The sequence below is a fragment of the Trachymyrmex septentrionalis genome, unplaced genomic scaffold, assembly GCF_001594115.1.
Source record: "Trachymyrmex septentrionalis isolate Tsep2-gDNA-1 unplaced genomic scaffold, Tsep1.0 scaffold20, whole genome shotgun sequence".
Taxonomy (NCBI): Eukaryota; Metazoa; Arthropoda; class Insecta; order Hymenoptera; family Formicidae; genus Trachymyrmex; species Trachymyrmex septentrionalis.
This window is the reverse complement of record NW_017305180.1, coordinates 4,498,992-4,514,038: the sequence shown is the minus strand read 5'-3', so window position 1 is coordinate 4,514,038 and position 15,047 is coordinate 4,498,992. Positions and strand designations below refer to the sequence as shown.

The following is a 15,047-nucleotide window of genomic DNA, read 5'->3' as shown; positions in this document are numbered from 1 at the left end:
AAAAAAATTTTTTTTTCTTATTTTTAAAATTTCTATATAATTTCTATATTTTTTATTTTCATTTAATTTTTTATTATATTATCAACTATATTAATTCTCTATTTCAGTAAATTTTGTAATTACATTTTTCCAATTTGACTGTCATATCATGAAGTTATCACTTGGTCCATTAATTTCCACGAATATCTCGCGTATGATTTAGCGATTCGGGAATATTTGCAAATTTTTTGCGGGATTTTCACGAAAATGGCGGCTGTCATACGATGGTTATATGTGACCGTAAGGGATGAAAGGATTTTCGGGATGGATTTATGACGGCGCGAAATGATCCAGTGTCATCCTCCTACGTACGTTGAGTTCCCATTCGCACTCTACGAATTCCCGCGGATTACGGCAAGAAAATCGATCGAGCTCGCTGATTGTGGACTCGCTCGAGAGACATTCGCATACGACGTAATATACCTACGTCTGATCGGTCATAATATATATAATATCTGCAGTCTCCTTATCAATTATTCATCATTTCTGTTATTTATGCACAATAATATTAATCAGCTTATGTATTAGCGTCTTAATCAAATTTTCTGTAAATTTACACGAAATCGGCTAATATGCATTTTCATATAATAAATTAAGGATTTTCGTATAATTTTGCTTATAAATTTTGTTAAAGTAACTTATAATATAATAAAAATTTGAGGAAATAAAATTATTTTTAACAAAGTAATAAATAAAAGGTTGACGGCTCTGCATATTTTTCTGATTCAATAATTTATTTTCTATTTTAGAGAAATTTCTCAAAACATTTAAGAGTGTCAGCGATATTGATTAATTTTGAGAAGCATAATAAATAATAAAGACTCTTATAAAATTTGTTTTAGACTTTTTATATATAATTAATTTGTTACTAATAAATACTGAAAAATAGATACTCTTTTCATAAAATGTATTTTTATAAAATTTTTATGTTTCTCTGTTTAAATTAGTACAAATTTACATTTAAGAAATTTATACAAACTCACTATTATTATTTATATTAATATTCATTTACATTATTAATTAAATTACATTAATATTATATTATTATTTATATTAATATTCATTTACATTATTAATTAAATTAGATTAATATTATATAATAATTCAACTTTAGTTTTGGTTAAATAATCACTCAGATTTTATTAACTGGAATGAATTATTAGAATTTTATGAAACAAGAAATCGTTGAAGATTCTGTAATATTTTATTCTATTTTCGTATTGTTTAAAAGAACGTGACGCAGAATATTTTGTATATTTTATCAAATTTAATACGAAGAAATATAAGTACAATGATTATTATATTCAAAGAGACATTCAGCTATTTTGGCATATTTAATTACAAACATTTCTGGAATGTTTTTCATTGTTTCTTTTTTGCAAGACTAATTGTTATGTATATAATTACAGTATACATAAATGCTTTAATAAATGTGAATATTTGCGAACATATCAGAGGCGTACATTTCTTAGATATTTCTGAAGTTATTACTGCTGATGATTCAAGATGTATTATTATTATTATTGTTGAGTTAGTAATTATCATACATTTATTTGTTATATACATTAAAAATTATTGTGCCAAACTTTTGCGAAATATGTTGCTTTGGGACAAATTTCATGAACAGTTAGATTTTAACTTTACGAGTTAACATTCGTCGTCCTGTATACGCAAATAATTATTCATTTATCTTTTTGCAAGTTATTTAAATTCAATTTGAACTATTGCATCTTAAAAATATGCAGAGAATGTGTAATTATATATTGCTTCTACTTCCAATCGTAGAATAATCGAGTACGAGTCTGTAATCAATTTGAGAATGATTTCCCTTGAGTAAACGCTTTATTGGATACTATTCTTTTATTTTTTAACATTTAATCTCAATCGTTTTTCTGTTACCAAATTAAAATTTTATTAAAATCTAAATTCATTTAAAATTAAAAAAATAAAAACTGTCTGCATTTTTTTGCGATAAAGAACTTCTTAAAGAACGCTCATAGATGTAACATTTTTTCTGGTAGTTTTTTATGTATACAAATTAATTAAAATAAATATCGCGCGACAATTTTATGAGATGTCGCATCCAACAAAAAACTACATCTCGTTTCAAATATTTATATAAACTTCGGCTGCGTTTCATAAAGCGCATGATGTGTACATGTATCATTTTATTCATCGAATTAATTGAATGAAATGGATGCTATCCAGCAAGAGACATAGATGACACAGTGTAAATGTTGTGTAAAACACAACATAAATTATTATCATATCCTAAGCAGGACAAGTTATTATGATATCAAAATGATGTCAAAATGATTCCAAAATAATTATTATTACGTTATTATTCAATTATTTCCAATTCATTTTGATGTTATTTTAACGTTATTATGACTTGTTATTTTGCTTGGGATTGGATTCAGAAATTTATCAAGGGGACATTGACCCGCAAGCGAAATTGTTTTAAGGTCAAATATAAAAAAATAAAATATTAAATTATTATTTAAATTATTATATTGAAAAGATATTATTTAAATGTATAATTTATAAAACATTTTAAAATTATAAGGAGCATTCAGCCACGCGTAGGATGTTTTTTGCGAATGTCTCATATATTTAAAATTCTTACGTTAACAATAAATTCATAAACATTTCGGCCTATATCAGACCATCTTCAGTATGCCGTATAAATAATATATAAATCATTCGTAATTATTATATAAGAGTAAAGGAATTAAAATAAATAATATATCAATAATTCATAAGATTAGCATAGTCATAAGTTAAAATAATAATAAAAAATTTATGAATTTGTATTAATTTGTTAACGTAAGAATTTTAAATATATGATATTCGCCAAAAAACATCCTGCGCGTGGCTAAATGCTCCTTGAATTTTATATTTGCATTTTGCGAATTACTTGTAAATTTATAAAGTTAAAATTATATTAACAACAAAAAAGAAGAATATAATAAAATGTATATTTTTTATATGTAGGAGTTTCTTAAATTAAAAAATATTTTTGGAATATCAAAATTATGATTAAACATTTCAGAAATATTAAAAATAACAATTGCTATAAATACTTTTCAAAAAGGAGATGACCATTCCCATAATCCTCCATAGATCGGTGATCATTATATCAATGTTTGCCAATGTTAAACAAAGATGAAATGATCACTGTATACACTGCTTTCTTGCTGGATTGCATCAAATGATACATCATGCAATTGCTTTGCGGAATCAAGAGTTTATTGGATACAATGGCGCCACTAGTTGCATGATCGACGCCTTGTTTACAGTAACGGATTAATACGATCAATCGCCCCGAGAAGGCACAAAATAATTTGCCCGGTTCCAATTTAACATGACGTTACAAATGTTGATTTACAAAAATATCAATGAAACTTATGGCGTTTTCAGCCCGATCGAATTTGCAGAGTTTGCACCAACCTGGATTGAATTAATGATGTTTCGTGCTCTCCTATTGGCAGAGCTTGTAACGTCAACCAATAGCATTTTCCAACCCAAGTTAGTGCAAACCCGGTCGGGCCGAAAAATTATTAACACTATTAATTACATTTAATTACTTTTTAATAATTGATAAGCTGCCATAGAATCAGCGCGACGTTTCAAATTTTAAGCTCTCATGAGGCTTCCTTTCGTAATCCTACGATCCGTCACTGGCGCACCGATTCATCAGCTGCGTTTGAAGTGGTTTAAAGTAGCTCGCTTCTCGATTGTTATCTTGTGATAAGTCGTGCCCGCTCTATCTCTCTCGAGATGCCGAATTTTACGAAGTGGCATTTCGCGCTAATCATTATCACCTGCGTGTCGCTCGGTAAGTGATCGAGATCCCAAAAAGGCCGTTCCTTCGTTTTTTCGAACGATATTTTTGTGCCTGTAGGCCACGCCCTGGAGTGTTACGTTTGCACGGATCAGGAGGGCAATCAAGAAAAATGCCTGAACACCATCAAGACCTGCGAACCGGGACAGGATACTTGCCTTACGGAGATTAAATGGGGCAGTAAGTGAATGCATTTCTCTACCTTGTGTTCTCCCATGTTTTTTGAGGTTATGTACAGCGTTGTGTGTGCCTTGAACGTACTATCAGTTTTTCAATTTATAAATCAATCGCTATCATTTAATCGTTCTTTATTACAGACGATAAGAACACATTTAATTAAATAATTTGATATCGATATCTCTTGGATGGGAGAGAGCCTGAGCATTTTTTTTTCAATTACGAAAGTATATTTTAATGGAAAAAAGATAACCTAGTTAAAAAATTGTATTTATTTGATTATTATATCAGTGATAAGGCAGTGCACATATAAAAGGTCGATTCTTTTTAGCTGAACTTGCACTTCATTCTTCCTCTCTTTCTACATGGGAGTTAAAAGAGAAAAGAGATAAACTGTACAAAAAGTTCATCTAAAAAGAATAAACCTATTATTCTTGAGTCTATTCTTTTTAGCTATAACTTTTTGCATGGTTTATCTTTTCTTTTTTTTTTACCCTTCAACAAAGAGAAAAGAAAGAAAGATGAACGACGCAAGAAGTTTATATATTATAAAAAGAACAGACCTCTGATAAAGTCTGATGATTATAGGTACACCATATTGGTCTCAGGGAGCCAAGAAACAATTTTACGTCTCTAAAAGATGTGCCTTTAAAAAAGAATGCGAGAGGCTGCAGCGTAGTAGTATGCCTGATTGCACTCATATCTGGTACCAGGACTGGAAGTGTTCTTCTTGTTGTGGAGGCGATAGGTGTAACTACTACGTTATTGTAAGTATAAAGTTTTTGATTGGTAATTTGAAAACAATACAATGTAAGTACTTTATTTTTTATTTCAGTCTGGTGAAAACGAAAGGAAAGTACATAATGGAATATTTGCCATAACAATCTTAATTTCCTTGTTGGGTGCATCGAGATTTCAATGACAGAAGTTCTGCAGAAATGATTAGCTAACGTTTTAGTCAGCTAATAAATCCATTGAGCAATCTCATTATTGCAGACTGAGTACAGATGCCTTTTTTAATGTAATCATTAACGCAAGACAATATTAAGATTTTACACGCAAGATAATTTTACAGTTTTGTAGATGTATGAATATATTATATGTTTTAAATTGATCTTAAATATTTTACAAATATACCGAAATACAAGATGTCTCGGGATATTACTTTTGCATTAGTAATCTTATGCACTATTAATTACTTATATATATGAAGATATATACAGATATGTATATACATGAAGATATTTACTCGACATTCTATTAATTCAATTAATTATTCTAGAAATTTTTATTACAAATTTAAATTTGTGTGATGTATATAAAACTGTATTATTACAACGTACATTCGTCCACCTGAAACAATGTTCTGTTATGAAATATTATATTTATATATATGTATGCTTGTGTATATGTGTGTATGATTTATATATTTTTTAAATATTTTTATTTTTATGTATACATATTATATATAATCCGTCCATTTTATATTAAAACTATATTTACAACTAGCAATTGAATTTTAAATGAAAATAGCAACAATTTAATTTTGGAAATGAATATTTGCAAAAATAGAAAAGTTTAAATGTATTTATTGCATTTGTCATTAAAACATTTTTTCCAAGCTTTCAGAAATATCTCGAGGGAAATGCTCGGGGATATCGACATATCTTTACGATCGTATCATCACACACATGTGTAGGGGATAATCGGTATCTTGTTCAGCGATAAGGAGAGTAAAGAGAATAGTTACATTTGTAAAAACAATTTCAAGATCGTATGCAATATAACTGACAGTATCGCTCAGGTACGATTGCACAGTAACTGCGCCGAAACGGTCGTGCGCACATCTGATAAAATTTTTGTAGTCTCCGACCAAGATATACATCGATATTTACTGTAAGTGGTATCTACTAAAAAACTGTGTTGCATATAAAAAAAACATGATTGTGTTAATTCTTAAAAAACGTTAATTGTTTATGATGACAGATTTTGGGTGTACCGAATATTGTGTATTCGCAATAAAGTCCGTTGCTATTGTTTGCATTCACGATTCAAACAAACAATAGCGTTGTCTTATATATATAATCCTTGCGTATTAATAATATATTATTTAATTATGTTGTTTAAATGTATATGAATTTAGAAACAGTACAAACCGTCTGCATAAATTGCTATTCGTGTAACATGATTTACATGAATAAAAATATTAAGTTAAATTAATTTAAATCATTTTATAGATTAATTTCGTATGTATTTAATTCATACGAAATTAACTTTATAATTATATACATTTGTAAAACATTTATATCTAAATATTAATTTAATTCTTAATTCAGCTAGGAAATAATTGAATCGTTCTACATAAATACTTACACAAAGAACTTAGATAAAAATATATTGATATGTTACATTAATTATTTTCTTAATAAAATATTCTTCAATTGTAGACTGTGCAATTTTTTGCCGTATAAATAATATATTTCAAAATAATAGTAAAGTCTTCCCGATTCTAAATTCGAAACTCAGAGATAGATATATAAATCAATGTGACGTACAAAAAAATTGGTGAAATTGACCTGAAGTATACGCACACCTTGAGTGCAAACATACAATGCAATGTATACGAACGTAATACTTTAAAAACAAAAAATAATGTATTTAGTCCAACACAAAATCCATTTTGCACAGTTTTACAGCAAGTATGACTGTTTTCATATGTACTTAGAACGAATACTTATATCAATGATAACTTAAAGATTATATAACAATAACATATTATGAAGAGGTGGGGAAAATGGAAGTTCGTTTATTGCGTACACAGTAGATACGATAGATAGTGCTTTCTATGTCAGACAATTAATATACCGACGACTACTAATAATCTTCCAGAAGCTACCGCTACGTACGGAGCTACTATATCTATATGTACAACTGATATATACCGCGAAAAACAAAATAATATGCTCGCTGGCAAATAAGAATCGCTTGTTTAGCATGAATACGTACATTGAAAAAGAATGTTATACCAATAGCATTAACATAAATACGTGTCACGTTCTTTAATAAAATTTTATTTATGTTAATACAGTTATTGAATTAACATGATTTTTATAAATTAATTAAAGATATAAAATAATATTATTTTTTAAATTAAAATAATATTGTTGATATAACATCATTTTTTGTTAATGTAACAATAATGTTTATTTGTTTTTCTCCTTCAATTTATTTGTTATTCTTTTTTTAATGTACATTCGCGACTCATTCTGTATCGACAACAAAGTGATAGCTAATTCCCACTATAATGACAGGATTAATAAATAGATGTATACTTCGATTCTGTAGGTTCTGTCGGAAGGAAATTAAAAGTGTCTTAATCTCGATCCAATTCATTTGTATATTTAATTTTTGGTCGGTATTGATTGATCGCTTCATTCGATCGTATTTTTGAAATCTATCGGACTATTTTAAAAAATTCAATCGCACATTATTAATGTATCATTAGATTTGATCGCGTAGCTTATACATTTTTTACACTCAGCATCTTTGTTTTCTCTCTTTTCAACGCCAAAATATATATCTATCTCATTTTAAATTTAAAAATTTTTGGAGGTTCAAACGCTATTAGATCTTACAATTATACGCATTATTAGTTGTCTTCTTCCATCATGATTACGCGTAACATACGAATGGTTTTTTTTTTATTAATCTGACAGGTTCTGAAAGTACGCGATAATATGAAACGATCATTGTGATGAAATCTAATATCGGCCAAAAATTAAATATACGAATGAATCTCGGTTTGAGATTAAAAAACTTTAATTTCCTTCTTGGAAACGTTTAAGACAACTGAAAGATGAGATGGCGACGTTTATATTCGCATTGAAGAGTTGATGGTTAGCCGTAATAAATATAGATAGAAGATTACTTGTAGAAATGCCCTTCTACGAATCGGCGAGACAATTCGGCCAATTAAATGAGAAGAAGCGGCACATCGCACATTGTCGCGTGATTTATATAAAGGCATTTTAATTACGTCTTCTTAGTCGCGCACTGACTGTTCAACGGACAGTTCGTAGCATTTCTTTTTTAACTTTCTTGTACTTCTTCGCAAAAATGGATTTCGCTTTGACAAAACTCATTGTGGTAAGTCGTCTATTATTTTGCAAATTGTGCCGGCCACGTGTACATCAACTTTACGAGTTGTATTTATAGAAGCATTAATGCTAAACGAGAAATAAATTGTGAAAAATAAATTCTTATTCGCGGAATTAATTTATATTTTATTAAAAAAACAGTCGATAAACATCATTGTGTCGATGCTGAATAATTTTAACTTGGTATTTTTTTTTAATCCTGAGTTTGTACTAAAGAATAAATTATAATATTCCCAATTAATTCTCTATTAATTTCAAATGTTTTTGGTCTATTTAAATTATTAATTGTGTGTATATTTTTTCTCTCCAGTTATATAAAATGAAGTGGAAATTACGTGACTTATACAAGACATTTAGTCGCAAGAAAGTGGTAGACAACACTGAAGAAAGTACCTTGGCGAGAGTCTTGTCAACTCTTGATCTCACAGCTTTAGGAATTGGCTCTACTCTGGGAGTAGGTGCATACATTTTGGCAGGATCTGTCGCAAAGAGGCATGCTGGACCTGCCGTGGTCATTTCATTCGCTATCGCTGCGGTAGCATCAATGTTCGCAGGTATGCATTTACAAATATCACATTGATACATAATAAAAGGACCGTTCGGCAAACATTATCGATTTCTTTCTCGTATTATGAAATATTCAATTAAAACATAATTTTGGATACATCTCTAAAAAATTTTAGTTCTTAGACCCGATAAAAAAAAAAAGAAATTAGAAATTAAATATTGAGTCAGATAATAGACGTGTAGTCTGTATTTTCCAGTCTGTATCTTCTAGTCTGCATCTTCAATCTCGCTGTTATTCGAGCAGATCTCAATCCCGGCGATATAAATACGCAAACTATACAGATTATGATAACAAAATCGCTGATGCTGCTTCGAGACGCGATGTATTTGTTTCATTCGAGAATTTCGTTACCTGGTTTAAAGATTCCTGGAAAAGAAATCGATACGAAGAGATACGATAGATAACCTTAAGATAATGTTTGCAGTTAGCTGCTTTGTGCACTTGATAATTAATGATTTATAATGATAACGGAGCTGACTGAGGATGATTAATAAATGCCGCATGTAAACATTATAAATATATTTGTTTATTTAAGTGATATCTGTGTATCTTTTCGTTATTTTAATTAAAATAAATTCTAATAAAGTAAAACTTACCGATTCGCGTTATATTAATAATTGATAAAAACTACAAATAGATTGTATTTATTAAAAAATTCCTTTAAAACTAATTTTGTTAATTTTATCTTCGATTTTATATGACAAATACGTTAAATTTTTTGGGCTTACTAATAAATTCTCTAGTTTATGAGATATTTGATATTTTAAAACATAGATATACTAGAATAAATACAAAAAAATATCTCAAAAGCTATTTATTTTTTGATGATTTTATTTTAATATATATTTTTATATACGCGATTTTATATATACATTTTCACAGTAATATTTCTAAATTTTTATGATATTTTTTTAGGTCTCTGTTACGCCGAATTCGGCGCACGAGTACCTCGCGCAGGATCCGCGTATATTTACAGCTATGTGACAATAGGCGAGTTTGTAGCATTTCTTATGGGTTGGACCTTGATTTTGGAGTATGTGATTGGCTCGGCTAGTGTGGTACGTGCTCTCAGCACGTATGTCGATGTACTCTTCAATGACAGTATGAAAAACTTTTTTGAATCGGTGATGCCTATCAATGTCGACAGTTTATCGTCATATCCGGATTTTTTTGCGCTTGGTGTTACTCTAATTTTCTCAGGTGATAAGATTTTTTTTTTCAATCAATCTAATCAAATCTCGTATGTTTTTAGTAAATGAAATGGTTCTGATAGAATTATATAAAACACATATCTTTTCTCGTAACGTAATACACTCAAATTCTGTAATATTGATTTGTTAATTTGTTACACAATTGCTTCATAGTAGTGAAAACATCTAAAATAGTATATAATTTTATTTTCAGTCGCTCTTGCTTTCGGAGCCAAAGAATCTTCGATGGTGAATAATATATTCACTCTGGTGAACCTGTCTGTTGTACTTTTTGTCATAATTGCTGGTTCCGTGAAAGGTAAATACTCTTCCAATTCGACTCTATTCCGTGTCTTTTTACGTCGAATTAATAGTCAGCTTGTTAATTATTTGTAAGCTGTTTCAAATGTTATAATTTCCTTTAATAATGTACTTTGTAACTTTTTTATTGCAAACTGTGCTATTAATATTAATAATTTATGTTAATAATACTATTGACATTATTATATTATTAAATATGAGTGAAAGAATTATTTTTGAACGCGAGTGTGGTGTAACAAACAACGTACTGGTCTGATATACTTAAAGATCCCGGGTTCGATCCCCGGTAGAAAAATTTTCATACACTTGTAACTCCTTTCGGAAGGTAATGGCAAATCACCGAGTAGTATACTTGCCCAAAAAACTTTCCTACCAAAAATTGCCGTTCGAAATCAACGAATTTAAACTGTAGGTCTCCATATATATCTTGTTGTACGATCAGAGTGCATAGGTATATAAGAGGGAGGCGCCTATGAGGAGGCGCTGAGATTGCGTACACTTGAAGAAGAAAAGAATTATTTATAAATTGAAATAATATAGGATTGGAACAAAAGTTCGCTACGAATTTTTGTTCCAACCCAATATAGTTATACATAAATATACATTTTAATATTTATATGTGTATTTTATATATATATATATATATATATATATATATATAAAATACAAAATAAAATTTGCAACAATTTATAGCTGATATTAATAACTGGAAAACGGAACCCAGTTGCACCGAAACAGATTGCGAGAATGGAGAAGGGGGATTTATGCCTTACGGTATATCAGGCATTATAACAGGCGCGGCTGCGTGTTTCTATGGATTCATCGGTTTCGATTGCGTGGCCACCACGGGAGAAGAAGCTAAGAATCCACAACGGTCCATCCCCATTGCAATCATCGCGTCACTAACGATCGTCTTTCTTGCATACTTTGGTGTTTCCGTAGTGCTCACTACCGTGCTACCGTACTACGAACAAAATCCCGAGGCACCATTCCCGCATATATTTGACGTTATAGGATGGGAATGGGCCAAGTGGTTCGTGACGATCGGAGCGATTAGCGGACTATGCGCTAGGTAATACGTTTACAGTTGCATCAATTTAAAAAATATATATTTTTTAATAAAATAAAGTAGTAAATGATTTTCACATGCAGATCTTTCAGATAAATCTGTAGATGTAATTCTTTTAAAATTTTTTAAATTTACAAACATCTTTTCGTACTTTGTTTTGTGTTATAATCCATCTTATTAAAGGATCTCTTATTAAAATAAGGATAAATAAATATTTTCGTTTATTGACTAATTATTTTAGTCTGTTAGGTTCGATGTTTCCGCTGCCGCGAGTGATTTATGCCATGGCTTCAGATGGACTGGTCTTCAAATGGATGGGCAACATAAGTTCCCGATTCCAAACTCCTATTATGGGCACGCTTTCCGCTGGGCTACTTACAGGTTCATAATAACAATTATCTAACTAAGAAACAATTATTTAACTAAGCATTTCTTGAAACAACTATTTTATTGCACAATTAATTATATAATCATTTAATGACATATTACAGGCATTCTAGCAACGATATTTGAACTTGATCCACTAGTTAAAATGATGAGTATCTGTACGCTCCTTACATATTCAATTGTTGCTTCTTGCGTACTTATTCTACGGTAAATTTAAATTTATAACTTAATTTTGTGTTTATGTAGGATTATAATTAAATTGATTTTTTTAAGAATTAAAATTGAAAATATGTAAATAAATTTAATTGGACTGATAATGAGATTAAAAATAAATTGAACAGATTAATATCGATAACAAAATCCTTTTTGTTGATAAATATATTTTTTTGTAGATATGAGGAAAGCGAAGCGTACGAAAAGAAAGGCGACCATAATCCACGGACTTTCGTATTTATCGTAAAACAATTGATAAGTGCAAACAAATTAAATCATTCTACGAAACTCACAGCGCAGATTGTTACTGCCCTAGTATGCTGCTATAGTAAGTCTTATTATTGTTTTAATAATGAATGTTGACCCATCTCGAGATTTAACGTGTAAATTATTAAATGTTTTGCAGTTCTTCTTTGTATCTGTACTGCCATATTATTATCGATGTATACGACAGAGATCGCCGCAGGAAAAGTTGCTTTCATAGTGCTACTCGTAATTTTAGTCATTGGACTCGTGATCACTCTCAGTTTTATTTATTTCCAACCAGTCTCCGACAAGAAACTCGCGTTTTCGGTATGTATATTTTTTATTGTTATACTTTCTTTGTTAGTATTATTTTGTTAATTCTTAATTTGCGACATTAATATAACTCAGCAAACGAAAATGGATTGAAATAGATTGGGAATTTTTAATCCATCCGAATCCGTACTTTAAATCCATAAAAATGGATTGGATTCCATATAAATATTTTTATATATGTAAAATAATTTAAATAAATTAAAGTAGTAATTATATGAAAAATTCTATAGTTATTATTTTAAAACTTTTATATATAAAAATATACACTATATAATAAAGGAAACGTTAATATAAAATATACATAAACCAATTATACATAAACCAATATACATAAAAGCAATTAATTAAAAATAAAGAATTTATATAAGTAACATTTATTGTACATATTTACGTAGTTCTTTTTATGTTTCTTTTAACTATTAAATGAAGAAGAATTCTTATGATATATTTTTACGGTACAACTTTTTTTTAACTCAGTTGAATTGAAACGAAAAATTTCTTATTCATATTTCTGAGAATAAAATAGCATTCATAATACATTTTTTAATGAAACAATAGATTTTCTACTCACAATTTTGAATTGATTAGTATTCATGGCCTTTTTTTAAAACATTTTTTTATATTCAACTGAATTGAAAAACTGCATTTTCTATTCAGAATTTTAAATTAAGCAGTATTCACGATGCACAAAAATGGCTGATATTATTTTTAGATTCAACTGCATTGAAAAACTGCATTTCCTATTCAGAATTTTAAATTAAGCAGTATTCACGCGATGCACACAAAATATTATAATATTATTTTTAGATTAAAAAACATAGAAATATACTCCATGCTATTCCTATAAATGAATAAAAATACATTCAGGATTGAAAAGGATTCATTTTAACATTCATGAATCCGTATTTCTAAAAATCTGAATCCATTTTAATCCATTTTAATTCGTTCTCGTTTGCTGGGAAGAACATTAGATTTTATTTATTTCTATTATTATCGTGAAAATATTATTGTAAACCATGTGTAAGTCGATAATATAATGATCCTATTCGGTCATCTTGTCAGCATCTTCTTAAGCATATACGTTAATATTGATAAGGAATACTATACAATTGATACTCACCGATTTTTACGAAACTTTGCTATAAAAATATTCTTAAAATGAAAAGAATGATGCCACTTTTATCAGCAATTGTCAACGCGACAAATTGTATTCAAGAAGCCATATGGGTTGCAATCTGATAAGTGCTATTAACATTCCATGTTGTTTTTTAACCATATTGTTTCTTAGCATTGATGATTGTCAATAAAATTGACATTATTACTTTTCATTTTGAGATTATTTTAACTGGCATAAATTTCATTAAAATTAGGGTATTATATATTAATTAGATAATATTTCCTTGCAAATATCTTATCTCAGATCTTTATTTCTCTATGAATTGTTATTTAATTTTTATTTTATTTTTGATTATTGATATTTTCAATTTTTTTTGTGAAAAATATTGCAGGATAAAAGATGAATAGGAAAAACGAATAATAACATTGCGAATTAATAATTAAATGGCATGTCAGGAAACAATAATTTATTAAATAGGTTTTAAATTTTTTTGTTAGGTGCCGTTTGTGCCGTTTTTGCCAGGATTCAGTATTCTCATTAATATTTATCTTATGATGACGTTGAATAAAGACACATGGATATTATTCTCCATATGGATAGCAATTGGTAAATGTATTACAAGATGAATATAAATGTTTACAAATACGTTGACATACATTTGATTGTTTTAACACGCTATTACAGGCTTGGGCGTATATTTCTTATATGGTATGTGGCACAGTCATATTCGACAAAAGAAATCGTCAACCGTTAATGACAAAGGTGCTGACTTTTCTCATATTACATAATAAAATAAAACACTATAATATATACATATATATATATATATGTAATATATCCTGGATTAGTTTAATTTATTAATATGACTCATCAGATAATAATTTGATAAATTAAAAAAAAAATATGTTATAGAGAGTACGAGTATTCCATTTATAATACTTGGAAGGTATTCACTATGGTTTGATGCAACTGTCAAATAAAAAAGTATTTTGTATATTTATCTTTATTTTATATTCGAGTATGTCACATTGATGTATAAAATATGATAAAAATTTTAATTATTTTAATTATTTTAATTATTAATTATATATTTTTTGCTATGATATAGTTATTACATATGTATTTTTTACTATGATCTACAATTTCCAACAAAACTTTGTTTAATTTTCACAAGGAATTAAAATCTTCCAAGTATTATTAATGTAAAATAACCCAATCAGCATACATATTAGAAAAATATTTAAAAAATGTTTTTAAAATATTTATTTAATGTAAATATATTAAATAAATATTTAAAAAATGTTTTTCAAATGCAAATTTGTATGCTTATTGGGAATAAGATTCACACATATTTCATCTCTATGTGAAATCAATAACGATGAGAAA

At 28.5% G+C, this 15,047-nt stretch overlaps 1 protein-coding gene across 3 annotated transcripts; it reads left to right on the top strand.

Annotated features, from left to right (window-relative positions):
* The first annotated feature begins 3,727 nt into the window (after positions 1-3,727).
* LOC108747574 (cationic amino acid transporter 2) lies at positions 3,728-14,454 on the top strand. 3 transcript variants are annotated; one of them, XM_018485134.1, is made up of 13 exons: positions 3,728-3,877; positions 3,944-4,063; positions 4,649-4,827; positions 8,528-8,771; positions 9,701-9,985; positions 10,190-10,294; positions 10,990-11,368; positions 11,607-11,746; positions 11,857-11,959; positions 12,145-12,293; positions 12,372-12,538; positions 14,159-14,267; positions 14,346-14,454. In XM_018485134.1, exons 1-13 carry the CDS (start codon positions 3,820-3,822, stop codon positions 14,447-14,449), a joined length of 2,142 nt encoding a protein of 713 aa, XP_018340636.1. In that variant the 5' UTR covers positions 3,728-3,819; the 3' UTR covers positions 14,450-14,454. The 3 variants fall into 3 exon arrangements, with proteins under 3 accessions (XP_018340636.1, XP_018340635.1, XP_018340634.1); XM_018485133.1 differs by lacking the exons at positions 3,728-3,877; positions 3,944-4,063; positions 4,649-4,827 and adding an exon at positions 5,675-5,956; XM_018485132.1 differs by lacking the exons at positions 3,728-3,877; positions 3,944-4,063; positions 4,649-4,827 and adding an exon at positions 7,871-8,206.
* The last annotated feature ends 593 nt before the right edge of the window (positions 14,455-15,047 follow it).

Coding starts and splice junctions, on each gene's coding strand:
- LOC108747574 (XM_018485134.1), top strand. CDS start 3,820: ATGCCGAATTTTACGAAGTGGCATTTCGCGCTAATCATTATCACCTGC. Junction 3,878..3,943: donor TATCACCTGCGTGTCGCTCG/GTAAGTGATCGA, acceptor TTGTGCCTGTAG/GCCACGCCCTGGAGTGTTAC. Junction 11,369..11,606: donor ATTAGCGGACTATGCGCTAG/GTAATACGTTTA, acceptor TAATTATTTTAG/TCTGTTAGGTTCGATGTTTC.